At 47.9% G+C, this 19,662-nt stretch overlaps 1 protein-coding gene across 2 annotated transcripts in view; it reads right to left on the reverse strand.

Annotated features, from left to right (window-relative positions):
• Window positions 1-2,592: 2,592 nt before the first annotated feature.
• nr2f5 (nuclear receptor subfamily 2, group F, member 5) overlaps window positions 2,593-19,662 on the reverse strand; it is a 38,624-nt gene continuing 21,554 nt past the window's right edge. Inside the window, exons 1-4 of one of the 2 annotated variants that reach the window (XM_029129721.3) lie at window positions 17,074-18,299; window positions 8,525-8,805; window positions 7,301-7,547; window positions 2,593-4,708 (exon numbers count right to left, since the gene is read on the reverse strand). In XM_029129721.3, coding sequence (XP_028985554.1) covers window positions 4,389-4,708; window positions 7,301-7,547; window positions 8,525-8,805; window positions 17,074-17,440 — 1,215 coding nt within the window. In that variant the 5' untranslated portion in view covers window positions 17,441-18,299 and the 3' untranslated portion in view covers window positions 2,593-4,388. Of the gene's footprint in view, window positions 4,709-7,300; window positions 7,548-8,524; window positions 8,806-17,073; window positions 18,300-19,662 lie in introns of those variants that run through there. The other variant, XM_041067850.2, reaches the window with a different exon arrangement.

Below are 19,662 nucleotides of genomic sequence, written 5' to 3' on the forward strand. Positions count from 1 at the left end.
GTATTGATCCTTCAAAGATCTGACTGTGTCAGTGTCAAGCGTTTCTTGGGACAACTGTGAATGAACATGTCGTACAACAGAAAGTCCCGCTGCTCCAAAGCACAAGGGTCACAGCCACAGCTGTCCAGCCCCCCCCCCCCTTTCATTTAATACCCTTCTACTTTTGATGGCAAGTCCGTAAGCAGGACCTCTTTAGGGGGAGACAAAGAGTGACCTCAATTCAATCTGACATCCCACCTATCGATCTGAGCTGCGGTGTCCCCCAGAGATGGATGTCTAGCTCGCCCTTGTACTCCTAACATTCACATTTAGCAACAAGACAAAACACACCTTTTTATTAAACAAAATCCTCCACATGTCTCATCTCCTCCACCCAGGTCTAAATTACTCTCACAGCAGCCTGCCGTCACAGACCTTCCTCCTCCCACACAGGGCGCTGTCCATCTTCAGTGGGGCCCTTTTGCTAAATTGAAAGTGTGTCATAACAAATAGCGGAGGTGTCTGGTTTAAATGCATGTGACTGGCGCCGATGTCATCTCTGTCAAAGGAGCATCCCCTGTATTTTTAACAGAGGGACCGTGACATGGACCCAGGACAATTACTGTCAGAGCACGCAGGGTGATGAATCTGCAGCCTTATTGTGTTTGTCATCTCGACCTCTGGCTGGGATCTGACTGGTGCGGCCGCCGAGACGGCTCCCGTGAATGCATTGTTTCTGTCCTGCATGTGTAAATGTGAGGGACACAACCGCACCCTAGAACTTAGCTTTAATAGAATAATTGTGAGGTCATGGGGTTAAAGCATGGATGGCATAGAGAAAACTGCTTTTTGTTTAAAACTAGATTCTTTAGCTTTTTACAGATTTTATTTTACCTCATATTTACTGGGGCAAAGACATTTTGTTGTTTTAAAACCTTGTGAGCTTTTACTTCACTTGATGGTCAAACATTTTCTAAGTCTTTTCAATTACATGCAATTTCCTCCTAAATCCTCACTTATTAGCCTCCTGTTAATCCGGGGTAATAACCACACATTTTGTGATATGCAGAGTCATTTAGGTACAAAGACCTAGCCGGTAATTGCGGCACCTGGTCCTGTAGCTTGTGATATTTACTGGCTTTGATTTGTATCTCGAAGCAACGTATTTTGCTTTTATGGTTTATGCTGAGCCGAGTGTTTGCCATAAATGGCAGGTGTGTAAAATTGAAGTGCAGAAGTAATTCAGCCCCTGCCATTCAAAGGAGCTGTGTCAGTTTGATTTACCTGCGCACATAAACATGCACACACTCACACTCACACTCGTGCACACATACACCTTTGGGCCACATGTGTTTTTTATATTCATATGGAGGAAAGAAAAAAAAATGTGTGCCTCCAAAATGAAGGTTGAGGGGTCATGGTGTTCGGCCAGGAGTGACAGCTCTGAAATGAAGGCATAAGTCAATCGGCTACTCTTCTCACACACACACACACACACACACACACACACACACACACACACACACACACACACACACACACACACACACACACACACAAACCACACACACACACACACACACACACACATGGGCTGGGGGAGGAGGGAGGCTTGGGTGTGGAGTGCACAGGGTTGCCATGTGGTGGGAGTGTGCACGTTTGGAGGAACTTGAAGCCTGTGCTCAGATTCTCCAGCCTTTCTTTTGTTGTCCGTGTCTTTTTTAGTGTTGACACTGAGAGCTACCAGCAGCTACACTTACACAAACCTGAACGTTCAACCACAAACACTCACCTGGTGACACACCTTGAACCCAGAGGTCAAAGACCATGTGTTCTCTCTCTGTGGCGTACACACACACGCTGGGACACGGCGCTTGTTGACTTTTGGGAACACACCGAGCAGTTGACTTAAAAATATTGATTGATTCGAGTATTGACCGACACATGACATTATTTAATTAAAGTGCTGTTTGTACAGACAAACCAGTCAGCTGACCTATTTAGTCTCATAATAATATGAGGTGGAAATATTTTATTTGACTGACGGTCAGAGGATACTGGTAATGATTTGTTCAGTCTGTTTTACATTAAACCACTGGTGGAACCGTGTCTATTGGCCTGTAACGCAGCACAGAGTAGTGCTGAGTAACGCTGCTGAAGCTGTGAGCTTTTGTGTGTTTGTAGTAGAACCTTTATAATCTCCATCCAACTTTAAGGACTAAATGTTCATAACAACAAACGTAGGGAAGTGGTGCTTGAAACACCGTGAGCAGGGAAAGAAACTGAATGAGGCACCGGGGCGTAAAAGCCTCATTTATTCGCGCCAAAGGAACAATTATATGATTCAGTTGGAGCTCATTTGTTGCTCACGTGCCCCGGTGAACTGTCACTACGGCTGCAGCAGAACCTGTAACCTGGTCCTGCTTATTTACATCCGACTGGTAGAGCACGTCCTGTCAGTGAAACGTAAATATGCTTCATGTGCAGGTGAAAAACAAAAGTGGTTTGAGTCGCACTGTTTCCTTGTGAATATACAAAAATATAATTACAAACCAAAGCGCTTACTTTGTGTCAGTTCAACATTATGTCAATAAAAGAGGAAATAAACTGTAAAACTGTGAACAAAAGGATTTATTTCAATTAATCGATAATCCATGTTTCCAAACAAAATAGAGGGGATAAAAACAAACTTTCTGTGAATTCATTTATAAACAAACAGCTTTCTAAAGGTCCCAGATGGCTTTTTCAGTACCAGTACTTTATGTTGATACCACCGTGCCATGTTGGAAATGTGAGACAGGTTGTCAAAACAAACTTGCTTCCATCAAGGGCAAGAAGAAAAAAATGTCTTAAAATAGTCCTAAGCTAAGTCACAGTCATAAATTCAACTAGAATAATATTGTAACATAGACTGAGGTTTTCAGAGATTAGTGATACACTTTTCTAAAGTATCAGTACGATAAGCTTAAAACCACATGAGTTGGGGGGTTTCCCTACATGACAATATCATCAGGACGCAGAAAAGAACTTGCATGAAGTCAAAAAAATGAAAGTGCTGGATGACCTGTACTCAGAAACGTCTGTACTCTGCATCACATTCCTGTGGTTGTGAGTGCACATCATCAGTTTTTCACATCATGGGAGTTCATTTCGTCTCCTGACAGGACGTAATACCTGTTATAAAAGGTAACGAGAGATTATGGCACAGTCATAAGATAAATGCTCAGTGACCAAATCCTTGTTCTAAGGCAAGTACAGCTACTTTTGTAAAATGCTCCCCCCGGTCTAATATTGACAATTATGACTGAGAAAACAATATTATGAGTGAATTGTGTGTCACAATTTGCTCTTTGAATAAGTAAGAAGGTGGACCGGTCGAATGGCAGAAGGGTAGCAGGACCCTAGCAGTGCTGTGATGTTGAAGGACTAACTGTAGGTTCTGACTAGTTTACTTTGCAAGTGCCTACGCTCTTATTTGTATTGTCTTTACAAATTCATCGTCCATCTTTCCCCCTGAGACTCTAAAACATGTATATAGTCAAATTACAGACAAACCAAACATTAACTTTTCATCACCAACACTACCACGAAAGTAATCCAAACAATTCATATTCAGCTTTGGCACCGGCTGCTAATAAGGGTGAATGTTGCTGGTTTGTGTGTCTGTACATGTACTGATGTTGGCGTTTTGATCTGGTCATCTGTCTGCCCACCCTCTGAACCTGAGCGTTCCCAATGAACCCAAACACGCTATAGATGCCTATGAATCAATTATATACTGTACATATGGACACAATCATGAGTTTTTCTCCATATAAACAGTGCTAATACAAACAAACAATAAAACATTTCATCTGCAAAAGTCCCAGACGTTTTGGCATATTTCTTTTTTAATGGCTTCTGGTTTTCTTCTCAAACACGAGTAAAGATACAACGGGCCTTGTGCTCTCGGACAGAGTCCCACTGGCAAAGCCCTTGCTCAGTGTGTGCCGTACGGGACGGCGGCGCGTCTGTAAGTGTAGGCAAAGCATCGGCAGTGAAGCAAATGTTTGGTCTGCTGCCGCCCCGGTTTGGATTTGGGCTTTGAGACGGACATCTGAGGTCTGTTGACGTGAGTCCAACAGACCTGCTGGTGAACTGTGCAGCAACACGATCTACCAACCCGTCATCTCGTGCCACGTCTCGAACGCAGCCGCGCCGTGTGCAACGGGCCGGTGTCTGCAGTGGGATCGGCCTGCTCGTGTGGATGGCGAGGATTCAGTGAACCGTCAGTCGGGTGCCGTGAGGGGAATGGCGAGGAAGCGGCTTCCTCCGGGAAAGCGGAGCGGTCGGACGCACAGATCGAAGGGGAGCGAGTTCGGACGGACGCGCGGCCGCTCGGACGGACGCGCGGCCCACTCGCGCCTCCATCACGGCCCGTTCTCGTTGTAGTGGAGGGAGATGGGCCGCTCGCGCTGCACCGCAGACATGTAGGGCCAGTTGTAGCTGGAGCCCGACAGCAGCATGTCGCGGAGCAGTGTCTCTATGGGCGTCTTTCCCACCAGGCGCACGAAGAAGAGCTGCTCGATGACGGGGGAGGACACGATGCGCAGCGACGGCAGGCGCAGGAGGAGGCGGCCGAAGCGGTTGGGCTGGCTGGGGTACTGGTTCCTCACGTACTCCTCCAGGGCGCACTGGGACTTCTCCTGGATGCTCTCCACGTGGGCGACGTCAGACAGGCCCATAGCGTCTACGAGGGAGGACAGAGTCATCAAATAAAGGCTTCTCAGTGTCGCTAAACACAAGCTATAAAATATGAGCGTCATCTGAGAACGAAAATGTGCTGAACACGTCTACACAAGATTAGGTGATCACTCTGCTTTCAATTCCAATGACCTGAGCAGGAAACACATCAGACTGGACCAAGCAACCCATAATACCCGCCCTCGGTGACGAGGATGAATAAATGAGGAAATCGTCCTCCATCACAGTTTCCCCACAGCTGTTAAAGTCTTATCAGTCTGATCTGCGCTCTTGTTTTAGCAGAATTCAGCTGCACGGTGGACGTGGGTGGCCCGGCCTAAGAACTTGGCCTGATAACGCGCCGTATATTTAATCTAATTAAGTGACTAAAGGAGATAAATGAGCTCGATGGCTCAGAGAAGTCCTGCTAAACAGAGCGAGTCCCTGCAGAGACACGCATCCGCGTCCACGCCACAGCGCTGCTCCTCCCCCAGCTGGAGGTCAAGCCTTGCCTCCCCCTCCTCCCCCTCCTCCCCCCCGCGACAGTCTCACACGACCCAGAGAGAGTGTAACGCCGCGCCGTACTTTTCGCACCCTCCGTGTGGAGGAGAGCGCGGGGATTTAGAGAAGGAGGCCGCATGTGTGACCCCCACAAAGACACGCTTTACTGTACTGACACGTACAGTACGCGGCCCCTCGCTGACCCCCGGCAGGCTTTTAGTGTAAAGTGCTGGCCTGTAGCTTAGATCTGCCGTCCTCCAACAGGAAGAAACGTTATTCACCTCATATTTGAACCAGCTCGTGGACCCCTCCTCACCCCCAGCAGCCCCATTCTCAGCATCCGGGGAAAATAACTGAGTGTATTTCTCTCCACACAGAGCGGGGGGGCAGCTGGACCTTTTTTGTTGGGCCGCCATTTTGGGTCCTGCGTGACAAGGCAGTTACTGCCTAGTTGGGATTAGCGAAGCTGTCTGCGTGACTGCGGCTACCTCGCATGCCGAAGCGACAGCTCCACGGGCGTCCTCCGCGCAGAGTGCCGTGTTCTTTTGTCTGATTCCTGGGCACACACCAGGTCACCGGGGGTGAGGGATCAGGGTGGCAGGACTGAGATGCCCGTTCTCTGATGTGGCTTGATGGGACTGGGCTTCACGGGGGGAGCGGAGGGAGGGGACTCAGAGGGAGGTGGGGACGATCAGTGTTTGTCTGAGCACGTTAGCTCATCAGAGCAGATCTGCAGGAGTCAGGTTTATTAAAGAGTCTGTCTCCTGTGTACGTGTGCGCGTGTCTGCTGCCATTACCTTCATTTACTGTTCACATCCGCACGTTTCACTTAATATATTGTCTTCCACCGTCTTTCAGCAAGTAGTGCAGTTTTTGCATGAGTGTACGTGTGTGTATATCTGCCCGCATGCATGGAAGTCACATGGGATGCTCAGGGCTACAGGGGTTATGTAGGTCATGGCTGAGGCTGTGGCGAATGCTCCGTCTCACTGAACCCACCATACATAATTCAACTCCGCGGTGGGGGCAGGGGTCCCAGGGCCAGGACGGGGTTTGGGGAGCGCAGGGGAGGGGTGAATGACTGGTTTCAATAATAGATAGGATCATGAAGCAGAGAAGAGAAGGGAGAGATGGATCCACAGCCACCCACACACATGGAGGGAAGACGCTCCACACAGAGCGAATCTGACAAGCCATGGAACAGAGAAAAGAGGGGAAACGCAATAAAAAGCATCTCAGCGTTGGCTTCTTCACCATCCGTTTCCCCCTGGGTCACAAAGCATGATCTCGCAGTGAAGTGTCCCAGATGTGACAGTATTTTGGCTGGCGCTGGAGCCCAGTGACTGTTGAGATAACCCTCAACAGGGTTTGTGTATGAGCAGTATCAAAACAATGCCCACTGCACGGGTTTCCTCAAGATCTGAAACCACCGTGTTTTGATTTCATCTCGTCTGCAGCTCAGTGGGAAGAAACTAATGCGACACGATGAGGGTGTCAGGCTCGAGCCTTGTATACAAACACACACATTTTGTTACCTTGAAGCTATGGAGTCACTGAACCAGATTAATTCAGGTAACAAATAAAGTAAAACTCAAAAAAATAGAAGATGCTGTAACCTACGAGCAGGCTAATACCTGTGATTAACGTTTAAGATACAGAGCAATCAAAATAAAGGCTCATTAACTTTGTTCCGAAGCGTTTCTCTGTGGCTGCTGAATATGAAAGAACGATCAAGTTACAGTGGAATTCATGGAGAGCAGCGGCCATGACTAAAGAGTGGGAGGACTGTAGAAGCAGCATTTACATATGGAGCCAATGAGCCAATATCTGCTGCAGCGTTAAAGGTCAGCTCCTGGTCAGACTGTGCCAGTGAGAAGGTTGTGGGTTAAGTGCATTCCAAAAGTCTGAAAAAAAACATTATTGTATATTCTGAGATTTTCTTTATGACTACATCCTTTGTCAAATCTTCATTTCAGTATATTCAGCACCAGTCGCACTCTTGACTTGACGTGAATGTGCCATAATATAATATGAAAATGATGATACGAGTTGATGACCATCAGTTATTTTCAGCATCCTGCTTTAACATCAAACTCACCAGACGTGAAGAGGACAATGGACTTGAGGCAGGAATATTCAGCCGTGTCGACCTGCAGGGCTTTCAGCTTCTCCACCTGCTCCTGGAAGACGCGGATGTGGTCCATGAAGGCCACCACGCGCTCGGCGGACATGGGCGAAGCGTGCAGACCGGCCGCGGCCAGGAGAGGAGCCACGTGCAGCGGCATCGAGCACTGAGCGGCGTTGAGGACGAAGAGCTCGCTCCACGACATGCGCAACAGAGCCACCTGGAACGAAGGAGAGGTGGGGGTGAGATGCCTGGACGTCAGGACAGCACATCTGCGTAGCATCTGATCAGTCAATGGGACAGAGCCTTGATTGTAGGTTTCAAAAGGTCATAAAATTCAGCCCATGTAGACAGAAAAATATATTCACTTTATATGACATAAACCGATCCCATTTTATTTATTATTTAAATAGCGTGGTACAGGTTGGCTGAACAGCGTGCCAGCCTGTGGCAGAGGAACGGCCCCATGCTGTGATCACAGCTGCGGAGCTGAACAGGATCGTGTGCTGCGTTTTGTTTGTGTGTGTGCACTTGAAGAGACGTTGAGCAAATGAGGTCAATGGCTGAATTATTTAAAGTTGAGTGGGGCAAAACTTAGAAAAGGAGCGTGAATATATGCTGAGAGAACATCACCTGCCTCAGAATGACCAATTACACCCAAGTCAACACGACATAAATCATATATTAATCAAGCTATAGCTGGTCTTGTGTTACGCACCCAGACCGTAGTTGCCCACGGCGTATGAATATTTATAGGTCGGACAATCGCTCCGTGCCAATACTTCTACATGTGCAGGATTAATGTCAGGTCCATCCATAATGAATGTCACGCGTGTTTCTGCTTTCAGTGACTAACACCTCGTCTGAGGCAAATTCAAATGTTATTCTGAAACGTTGACGTTGGTGTTAATATCTAATGAAAGCCAACATACATCATCAGAATATGTATGTTATGGTATTTTGTGACTTTATTTTTAGATCTGACGACCAAGCCTCGGTCCCAGTCCAGTCTTTTTTTATCATAAAAATGATTGCCCCCAGTTATAGCGCCAGTGACTGCAGACACAAGCGTGGTATTGATCTTTTTATCAGTCTCCTTCCATATCTCTTTAATGAGGCTTGCAGAGAGGGTTCACTGGGTCCACAGAGCAAAGAGCCACCTCCTGCTCTAGTGAATCATCAAAGTGGCCGCCTCACCTGATCCATGAGCTGTAGATCGGGGAAGAAGGGAATGTTCTTGGCCCACTCCACGGCGCTGAACAGAAGCCTGGCGGCCAGCTCACATATGTTCTCGATGCCCATCAGGTTGTTTCCCTGCATGCACTGGGACCCGTAGCGGGAGGTGGGGTACGGCTCGGCGCGCAGCAGCAGCGAGATGAAGCCGGACAGGTAGGGCTGGCCGTTGTACGGGTCGGTGCCGTTGGTCAGGTACTGACCCGGGCTGGTCTGGGAGTTCGATGTGCGGCCTCGCTGTACAGCTGCAAAGAAAACGTGAGACTGAGAATGAGTCAGGTCCGGTTGAGGAGGCCTACTGTAACAGTAGCATCTTAAAGGCTCCCCCTCTGTGAAAAGTGAAATGTAACCGAAAAAGTCTGCAGGAGCCGCTGGAGGCAGAGGAGGCAAAGAATAAAACCAGGCAAATTGGGCATGTCAAATGTCTCGGGCAGGAGGTCTCCAGCAGAAGGAGGGTTGAAGGGCGACAAGTGAGGAGATGGAAACATTTTTTAAGCTCCTAAATATGTCAGCACTGGTCTGACTCAAGGCCGTTTCACGCTGCTGCGGTGCATCGGTGAGCGATGACGAGCAGCAGCTGGTAAAGATAGAACAGGTCTTCACACCTACATATGCTACACATGAATACATGCACACATGAATACATATGGCAACATCTCCCCCCCCCTCTGCCGGCAAATGGCTCAGCCCGGGGCCAAAAGTGCACGTAGAGGCCAAACACACATAAACGCCCCCCATGTGGGCCAGCGATGATGCGCGAGTGCTCAAAGGCCCATTTGGAAAACACCTGTTCAGTCGTCCCCACTGTCTGAGTAATAACTCCATCTACGGTTACACAGCGAGGGAGTGGGGGGCAAAAACAGGACACAGGGGAGGAGAAGAATTAGGCAAAAGGGTGACATGGACGATGAGGAGGAGGAGGAGGAAGAAAGGCTGAGATGGTAAAATAGGGACATTAAAGGCGAGGAGGGGAGTTCAATACATCTGAATGTAGTCTATGAAGTGATAGATACGGAGAAACCGTTTACACGAAGAGACAGGTGGAGGAGGAGGTGGAGGAGGAGGGGCTTCGAAAATGCTTTTCAAGTCCACGTCACCTGTCACCTCACACGGCAGCTGTGTCAATTGAAGGCACCGCGGAGCGTCTAAAAAAGCTGAGAGGTCAAGTCACTGAGGAGCGTAAAAATGCCTTGGACTCCGGCCGTCGCGCACACGGAGAGGGAGAAATGCCTCCACACAAAAGGTGCTGACCTCAAACTGCTAGTTCTTCTGTGAACTTGTGTTAACCCGTGTTCCTGGAAAAGAATGCGCTCTCCTTGGGCAAACAGCGGCGGCGGGCCGGGCCGGGCCGGGTCGGGCCGAGGAGCCGCTGCCTGGGACTAAGACAACATTGCACAATGGGACATTCCTTGTCACTCACACACCTGTCAGATGAGCCACGCGCGTTGACGTCGCACGCTGTGAGCATAAAACAGGTCCAGGATCCACCACCTGGTGCTCGGGGCCTTTGACTCAGTCACACGGTGCCGTTTGAGGCCTAACACACGCGTGTGAGGCCAATGAACGTGCCCTTTAAAGCGACGCGCCGGAGCCGCCTCCGACCCGACGCCCGTATCAGCACCGGCAGGATTTTCCAAAACCGTTACAAATGACTGTTGACAAAACAAAGCTGTGTGATGATGTGACAACACTGGTTGAGGTTTGGGCCGAGGCCGCGTGGTAGCAGGAGACAGGACGGAGCACTTGAGCGGCCGCTGCTCTGGTGAAGCGGCCTTTTGTTGGATCCACCTGACCTCCTGCTGGGCCACGGCCACTAGAGGGCTTCACCCACTAAACACACACCGACTTCACGCTGGAAGATGTGCTCAAGTGAGTCATTTTGTCATTTTCCTTTGGGAGGACGGTCTCCAAAGACTGTGTACAGCTAAATCTGACAACTTCCATGACCCAAAACTGTCGCCCTGTCCCCACTTGTGATGTGTTTCTCCTGCACAATGAAATAACCTGCTTTTCAGCGGCTGGTTCCCTCAGTCACTCTGGAAAACAGTGTGTCCTTGACCTGTATGTAAACCCTATCATAACCATCAATTTCACTGACATTCCAACGGTCCGCAACCTGTAAGGACGCCGCTGATTTATGAATTCACCGCTATTAATCTGCTCTCATATTGATTAGTGCTTAATCCTGCAAATGGCGGCGAATCTACTTGATCCACTTGACTTTTCAAAAGCCTCATTCTGGGGTCACTTGTGTCTGAGAGGCAGAGGACTTGAGCCTCACAGACACATTGCTCTCTGTTTCTCCTCGCCTGCAGCTGACAACACTGGCGAACAAAAGAGAGACCGCGGCCATTTGAAGTCAAAGAGAACGACAAGCAACGACGCAGAGGAAACGTCCACGAGTCCGATCTGCATTCAAACGCTAGGGCAAAAGCCAACGCATGTCCTTAAAAAAATAACGCAGCATCAGGTAGGTAGGGCATGAAATGAGGACGTGGCAGCGGGGGGTGGGGGGGGCGACAGGCGCGTGCATGCAGAGGTACCATGGGACATTTCAGCTGCGACTTTCAAAATGCCACTTCAGCAAATGGCAGCTGACAGAGTGCACGGTTCGCTGCCTGGCTGCTCTGGATTAGCCTCTGGGTCAGACTGTTAGTGGAATTACAGCAGCTAAATACAATTAAGGCCTATCAACATTTGGACTAAAAGGTCACGATGCCGGGCAACACAGACACATTATAGATTTGGCTCAGAGTAATAGTTGCGTTTAATAAGTAGCTTTTCCGTTTCTAAAGCTTCCACCGCAGAGTGAAAAATAAACATGGTCCCCTGCGTGAACCCGAGTCTCCGCGTCACGGAGCCACGGCTCAGACGAACCTGCACGGACACGTGTGTTTATTAACCAGTTTATCTGACACGCCGTCCATGTTACCTTTATGTATGTGTGGATGAAGCCGTTCACAGAGTGATGGGATGTAACTGTGGCTCTTGGAGGTTCCTTTTTTTTGGCCCTGAACTTTGACCTGCAGGTCAGTGCTCTGCAGCAACACAAAGAGAGTTGTGATAGGAGCTAATGTGTAAACCAGGAGGAGGCTGGGGATAAAGCGAGGCTGGCTGAGGACACGCAGCCGATAACGGCAGCCAAGCATTTATCAGAGCTGGAGTAGCTGGGCACACAGGTGCTGTTGTTCTGGCAACCGCCGATTTGGACAGTTTTTTTAGCTGTAGTCCATGAACAGCTGGGTTCACGGTCTGAATAAAACACTCACAAAAACCCTATTTTCACATTAGACTCACTGGAAAGAAGAAACGATGTGTTGGTAATTTGTCACAATTTAAATTGAGATTTGGTTTCAGGGAAGGACAGGAGGTGTAAACTTACATGTCTGATCCTTATTTTACAGAAACATTTCTTCCTGCTACTAAAACACATAAATCCTGGTATAAAACCTGACCCCGTGTCTTCGCCGTTAGCACCCACGCGTTGCAGAAGCGCTCCCATTAAAGCTGCTGTGATAAATATTTTTACATTAGCAGTGGATCAGATGACGACCACTACTACGACCACGCAGCTCAGGACTGCGCGGCGTTTTAGGGGCTCCCAGCGCCGTGCTCTTGCTTTACCTCAGCAACAAGCTCTAAGAACAGCACATGGACAAGGTTGATGCACAGGCAGAGGCAAAATTATGAGCCGCAAGAGCCAGATGAGGCACTGATGGCTTTTATTGTAGATTTGCAAAAGATTTAATTGCCCTAAAATTATTTTCCCAATAATAGTGTTTTAAAGAGAAAAACTCTGATCTACGTGGACCATGGGAGCACTGAGGTTTACAGTGGATGTTAGGACGAGCAAGAGCTGAAAAACCGGAGGCAGTGGAGGAGCAGGAGGGAAAATCAGTCAGAGACGCAGAGAGATGGAGGAGGAGGAGGAGGAGGAGGAGAAGGAGGAGGAGAGCAGCTTCGCGTGAGGAGGCTCGGTAGCTTCTGCCGCGTGGATGCTGTTGCCTCAGTCTGTCTCAGACTTTGATGAGGCAGTTCCTGAATTAATTAATAAACCAAAGTCAGCCTGTGCTAAGTGACTCACATTCACAATATATCCTCATTTACACTTACATCCCTGTGCTCTCTGAGGCGCAGGAGGAGGTTGGAGGCGATATTTATATTAATGCTAGGTTCTTTTAAACCGCTTTTAGATGCTTCAGCTTCCCAGTCTGTGTTTGCATCAGCGTCAATTGTAGCATCAAAGCATTTCAGCTGCACCAAGATGAGAAACACATTTAAAGGACTCGTTTTCTCAGCTTGTTGCGTCCTGTTGGTCTGTAACTTTTGCTGCGGCGCTACAGCTCCTCCACGTAATAAGATCACCAGCTAAATGGCTGGAATATTAATGTGCACACATTTCCCACAGCGCTGCATTAGAAAACGAATGTGTGTCAACCTGGAGGAGAAACACAGTTTAGGGTTAAACGATCCTGACAGCGACTGACAGACCCGGTGGCCGCCTTCTCGGCCGTGTGCGTTATTACAAGAGACCCAGGTGACACACAGAGACGGTCGGACGAGGCGAAACAGTGGGAGGGTTGGAGCGATTGAGTGAGAGCACCAGAGAAGGTCACGCTGCGTTTACTTTTAACACGTCCGTGATGCTGCAGGATGCGCTGAGGTCAATGTGTGTTAAACTACAGCAGGGAAGAAAAAAACATGATTCACATTCACCCACATGTCTCAGTGTAATATGGAAGTTCGCCTTGGGAATAACGTCATCGTGTGAATCTAATGGAGGTTGTGCTCCTCTGAACAATGGGAGCCATCCTCCTCTAAGTGGCCTCTGATAATGACAGTGACTCCGGTGACAGGGGTTAAGTGTTTGAATTTGTCAATAGCTAAATTACTGGGAGGTGATAGTTTGCAGGGAGGTTCTGCTGCTAAATTGCCCTCGTTACAAACCCACTGTGGAGATCAGTTAATTAACGCTGCGTGTGACGCTTCAGAGCTCCGGCCGAGTCCCCGTCCGGGTCGAACTGTTGGACTTTGACTGCAGCCGGTCTCTTATTAATGTTTTAGCTTTGGTTGACCTACATTTGCCACTGGTGTTGATATTTTGCAATATGGGTCAGAGGAGGCGGCTCCCACTGAGCGTGCTCAACGTGGATATTACAGCTTCCTGTGATACAAGTGTGGACTATTTACTATCACTACATTCACTAGTACCACCAGAGGTGTGTCTCTACTGTATGTTGTGTGTACAAAGATGCCCATGTATGACTCACAACAGACACGATAACAACAATGTTTGCATGCACGGATCAGAACAGGAAACTATTACACGTGTCTTTTTGTCCTGGGTGCAGTCGGAACCCGTCCTTCTGGGGTGATTCAAAATTAAAACGTTCGCTCCAGTTCAGAGCAACTGTCAGAATGATTCTCTTTGCCTCTCTGCCTCCTATTCAGCCTGGAAAAAGCACCGACACAAATGGAGGTTCTGTGTATGTGTAGCTGCGCGGTGACACAATGACACTAATGTTGCCAAGGTTTGAGGGGCTTGGGTTCCACTGAGACTGGGTCACAAATGTTTGCTGTCACGGTGCTGGAAGGTGTTCCAAATAAAAGTCTTCAGCGAATGATATTATGTTCTACACAACAGTCTACGGAAAGAGGTCAAACATCCCTTTGGGGGAAAAAAAGAAACAGTCACTTGAAAGTGAAGAGCTTCTAAATCTGAGGCGGTCCACTCATGAATCTTTTAGCTTGTCTTCTCAGGCAGCTAAATATTAATTTGGTCTAAACAGACAAGTCACGCAGCAGCGTCAGTGATATTAAACTCCATTAAAGTATTAAACTCTGCCTCTAAAAACAGAACCAGCAGCCGCGTCACAAACCAAACCAGTCAGCAGGTCGTTGGGTCCAGTACTTTGTCCTATAGGTGTAACTGGGCCCAGACACGGAGTTCACTGACCTGCAGCATATGGTACATATAATAGAGTACATTTCAAAGCAAGCAAGCAACAAGGCCGCTGAATAATTAAAGCCTCAAACTCTCTTTTAGCTCACACTGTATTTTACACATGAATCATGCAGAGCTTCCACTTGGCAAAACCTCTTTTCAGTAACTTTTACATAATGTTGGAAACAGAACACGCACATGTCATCTGGATCATATCAGACCGAACGTGTTAATAACCAAAATATTATGAATATTTATGTTTGAATAACGGTTTACCGTTACAATATTTATCTTGGTGCCTCATGAAGACACATTTAAATGACGGTTAAATTAAATTATAGATCATTTCTTGTGCTCCCTGTCTCCTATTTAACGCCACAGCTTCTATTGACTGACTTCCCTGTTTTGGTTTCTAGAGTTTTAAACGGGCAGTGCGTGTCTTGACAAAACTTGGCCCACGTAGACAAATGATCACTGATAAACAGAAGTCAGCCGACAAAGCGGATTTAAAGAGACCGCTAATCCCAATGACCTCAAACGCACCAACAGATGAGCTGTGCCAGCGCGCGCTGACCTGCTCCACATTTACGCGTTTCGCTCAAATCCAGCGCTAAAACAACTTCATATCAACAAGTCTGTCATGGGTTGAATATAAATCAATTATTGTGTTTAATATCGAACAGGTAGCAACGTTATTTGGTTTTATCTCAATGAAGAAATTATTTATAACAAGACTGGAAGAAATAACGGATCCTGACCGGAAATGTGCTTTGTTGTTGCACTGTAGACTATTAAATGTGCAGCATCAATGTTATTTAAATAGTCAGACTAATATCTTTCCACTCTCTGTGTACTGAACCATTTGCTGCCCTGTGTGAATGTACAATAGACGAAGACGTCTCCAAATGAGACGTCAGGCCACCCATTCGCCTGCAACAGTGGCCACCGCGGAAACGTGTCCTGCGCCGCTGTGAACTTTGAAAACGCCGCATTTCCAGTCTCATTAACGGACTGAATCAGATGGACGCGTCTCCAGTGAACACGCATGCGGCGCGTCAGGCGATTTCCTCGGGTTCGTTCAGACGGAAAGGAGCGTGACCGAGGCGGAGCGGCTCGCGGGTGTTGTGCATGAGGTACGGCTGTGTGTGTACACTGCACACACCACGCGCACGCGCGCGCGCGCACACGCACGCATGGAGGCATCGCCAGCGGGAACCCTGGGGGATCGTCTCAGGCGCTCGGAAAGACGGGTATTTCCACCGTCTGTGTATTTACATTTTAGCTCAGGCTGAGAACAAAGGGCGGTGGAGTCGTTGAGGAAAGATTGTGTGTCCTTCACTGTCTCCTGGTGAAGTGTCCTTGAGCAGGGGCGTTCGCGAGGATGCGAGCACTGACCCTATTCTGTCCTCCGAGGCTGAAAATAAAACGGGCGCTGTGTGACATCGCTGCGGAAGAAAGTGAGAACATTTTCCTTCGCGGGATGATTTGCCCGTGGCTCACCTGTTCTAGGTGTGTGTGCACTTGTTTGTAGTGAAACCTCTTACTCTTGACATTTAACCTCGTCCCAAACAAGATTAGGCTTTTAATCAAACGATCTGACTGCCCCAATAAAATTAAAGTCATTTAAATCAGGAGGGTCTTGAAATGGTGCGTTGAGGCTGGACTTCACTTATTGTGTCAATATATTGGACAAACTTCGCATTTTCCGTCCCAACACATGAAGAAATAAATTCAGCTCCACTTGTTTCATAATTTAAAGCATGCACCGTGTGTGTGTGTGTCACTGCCGCATCATAATTAATAAGGGCAGCGCTTTTCACCAACACGTTTTCATGGCTCCTCTTTAGCACTAACTGACCCGTTGTTAATCCAACACAATACAACAAATGTGGCGGCGTCCTCTTATAGCAGCTCTGGGTGTCGGTGAGCAAACAGCATAATTAAAACATGAGGACAAAGGGGGGATTTCACAGAACAAGGCGCACCGGGATGTGTAGTTTAAATTTGTTAAATGAATGTGACATACGCATTGTCATACAGCAGGTGGTGACTGATTATTTACCCATAACAACAATGTCTGTGGTGAAAACTGCAGAGGAACAACCTGCGGATAAACAGGCATCACATACAGCAACGAGACGCGTTTTAAACGCGCAAAACTCTTAGTGGCACAGAATTAATTTCGCAGACGAGATGAAAATATGACTGACGTTTGGTTTATTTGCGCGCAAAAAGAGAAAATTGTGTCAAAGTGGTGAAGTGAATATTCTCCGTCTTCCTTTGTAATCAATACAAAGGAGGGGTTTTCATTAAGAGTCTAAACTTTGCTGCAAATATATTTTAGCAAAACATTAAAATGCAGAGATTCAGTCAACACGGAGCTTTGGTCATTTGGCCGAATTGAATATTTAACGACCTGTTAAGGTTGTTAATTGAAGGGGAACAATTATACGCACATTCAAAACATTTGAGTGAATTTCCCATAGTGCCACTGGCTCTCGCTGACAGCCCCCCCCCCCCCACACACACACACACACACACACACACGGACTACGGGGTCCGGTCTTACCTTCTCTCCTCATGCCGACTTTGAGGCACTTCTTCAGCCGGCAGTACTGGCACTGGTTCCGGTGGTGCTGGTCGATGGGACAGTCTCGGTTCCCCCGGCAGGTGTACGTCAGGTTTCGCCTCACCGAGCGTTTGAAGAAGCTCTTGCATCCCTCGCAGGTGAACTGGCCGTAATGCTTCCCACTGGACTTGTCCCCGCACACCATGCAGTCCACGTTGGGGATCTTGTCCCCGGAAAGTCCGTCGTTCCCCGGGGTGGAACCATTGGGGGTGCCCGGTGCCCCGCCGGGCTCCTGGCCGCAAATCTGGAGCTGAGACCCCGGATCTGCCGAAATGTTCTCTGGCCACTGGTTTACTACCATTGCCATGCTACCCCCAAACACTTTGGTCTTTGTTTAAGTCACAGAAGGAGAGTCAGACTGAGTGATAGAGATCCGTCCTGACGTCTCGGGAGAAAAAAAGAGGAAGGGCAAAAAAGGCGCTTCCCACTTCCTCCAAAGGTCAACCTAAGCAACGGGCGCGTGTCTTCAAGTCGTTATTGTATATTGGACCGTCCTTTCTGCGAACACCTATCAAAGTTTACAACAGCAACGAAGCACCGACATGATCGATGCACAGCAGCGTAGCCTACGACTCCCGGCGCTCCTCGCTGCGCAGCGATCCATAAACACGTTGATCTTCAGCGTGTAACCTCTGGAAAAGTCCGTCCAGCGCGCGTCGACCGTAAAAACACAACGGAACCTGACTTTTCGCTTTCGCTCCTGCGCTGAGGCCAAACAGTGGCGCCTCTATTCCGCGTCTCAGCCGCTCGCCGCTGCCTAAGCGACACTCCGTCCTGCGTGTGGAGACGCTCGAAAAACAGTCCGCTCTGAATGTCACGCTTGATTTAATACTGATCACGTTTCATGTTATTAGCAGAATTATTCAGCGCCAGCGACCTCTCAGAAACGCGCGTCCGAGAACTGGGCAGTCCCGGTCCCGCTCGTTCTTGCGCACCGCGACGAGCTGTCGGAAAGCGACAATGTCAGCGTAATTCAGCCGAGCACGCAAAATCCCCAGATATTATGGAGGAGAAATCTGCCAGAAACGCGTTCAGTCGAGCACTTTCGCCGCGCGAGTGTGGAGCGCGTCGCCGTCCGACTGTCTGTCCCGTCTCCGAGAGTTAAAGCTAGAATTTGGGGAAAGTGTCACCAGCAGGCTGACTCGTTCGGCTGTCCTCATGGCGGCGCTCCATATAAGGTCATAACTGCCATATAAGGTCATAACCCCTCCCCTCAGCGGTAACCATTAGGCATGGAGCACCGGCCGTGATTGGCCCCAAAACGCTGATCAAACGTAAGGAGCGTCCTGATTGGATGGCGGCCGATTAGGATGCGTTTGACTGACAGGAGCGGTTGTTGTGATAGAAGTGGGTTACTTTAACGTCCCACTGGAAATTATTGGTGAATTGTTTTCCAGTAGGCATATGGACATATAGTTAATATGAAGCCTTGAAATGAGTGATTCTGGACCTATGTCGCTTTTACGTTTCACGTGGAGTGGAATTTAAACGCAATTCAACCCAATTTTCCGTTTTTAACCAGCATTAGGCCTAATGGGAGCCACTGACAGTCCCACTCAGTTCGCAAATGAGTTTGTCCCACTGTTACTTCACTTGGATGCGTAACCTCCACTGCGCAGGATAGAGGAGCAGACTCTGACACCTGGGGGCTGTTTTCATCTTCATTTGTTGAAAGAGGATTTTTTTCCTGCTCACCTTCAAAGATGAGTTTAAATACACACTTCACACATGGACAAGATTGTGTGACACGATAGCTAATTTGCCAGCCGGGTACATGTCGCGCACAAACCTCACACAGAGAACAGACCTCATGGTGATGCAAAATGAGAAATTATTTGCATATAGAGGAGACATAGAATAAACTGTTTTTAGATTTTTATGAGATGATTAAAATGTTTAGTAGAAGAAAAGCACAGAAACAAATTAGAGTTTAAAGCCTTCTTTGTATCAAGGGACCTTAAAAAGAAGGTGCTTTGTTGTTTACATTAAATAAAAATGTATTATTTGTTCTGCAAATATGTTGAGTATTATTTTGGCCTCCGATCAGCGGGACATAGTTTGCCAAGTGAATGATCTGCATGCAGCATTGCCCTGTCATTAATCTTAGTTCAACTTTCCAGGGCACATTAACCCAAATAAATTAATGATCTCTTTTATGCTGGTCTCGTTACCATCATTTATTATTGTATAGTTATTTTATCCTGTCATGTAAAACAACAAAAACGACACAAAACCACTTTTAAAATTAACATATACATTTTAAATAGAATATAACACGTCACCACTAAAATAGCTTATTTCAGTTCGACAAAGTCAACAATAACAAAAGGTGCGAAACTAGTCACCAGCCATGTAAACGCTCCACGTCGCTTCCCAGTCGGGAAAGTGTTGACTCTGTAGTTTTGTTGTGTTGCACTCTCTGTCAGCGCACAAATGACCATTTGTGCTATAATTAACAGCGACAATGTTGTTCCCTAATGGGGTTTTTGACGCTGAGAGCAGCGGGGACCTGATTATTTTGCCAGATAC

The sequence above is a fragment of the Betta splendens genome, chromosome 16 (genome assembly GCF_900634795.4).
Source record: "Betta splendens chromosome 16, fBetSpl5.4, whole genome shotgun sequence".
NCBI lineage: Eukaryota > Metazoa > Chordata > Actinopteri > Anabantiformes > Osphronemidae > Betta > Betta splendens.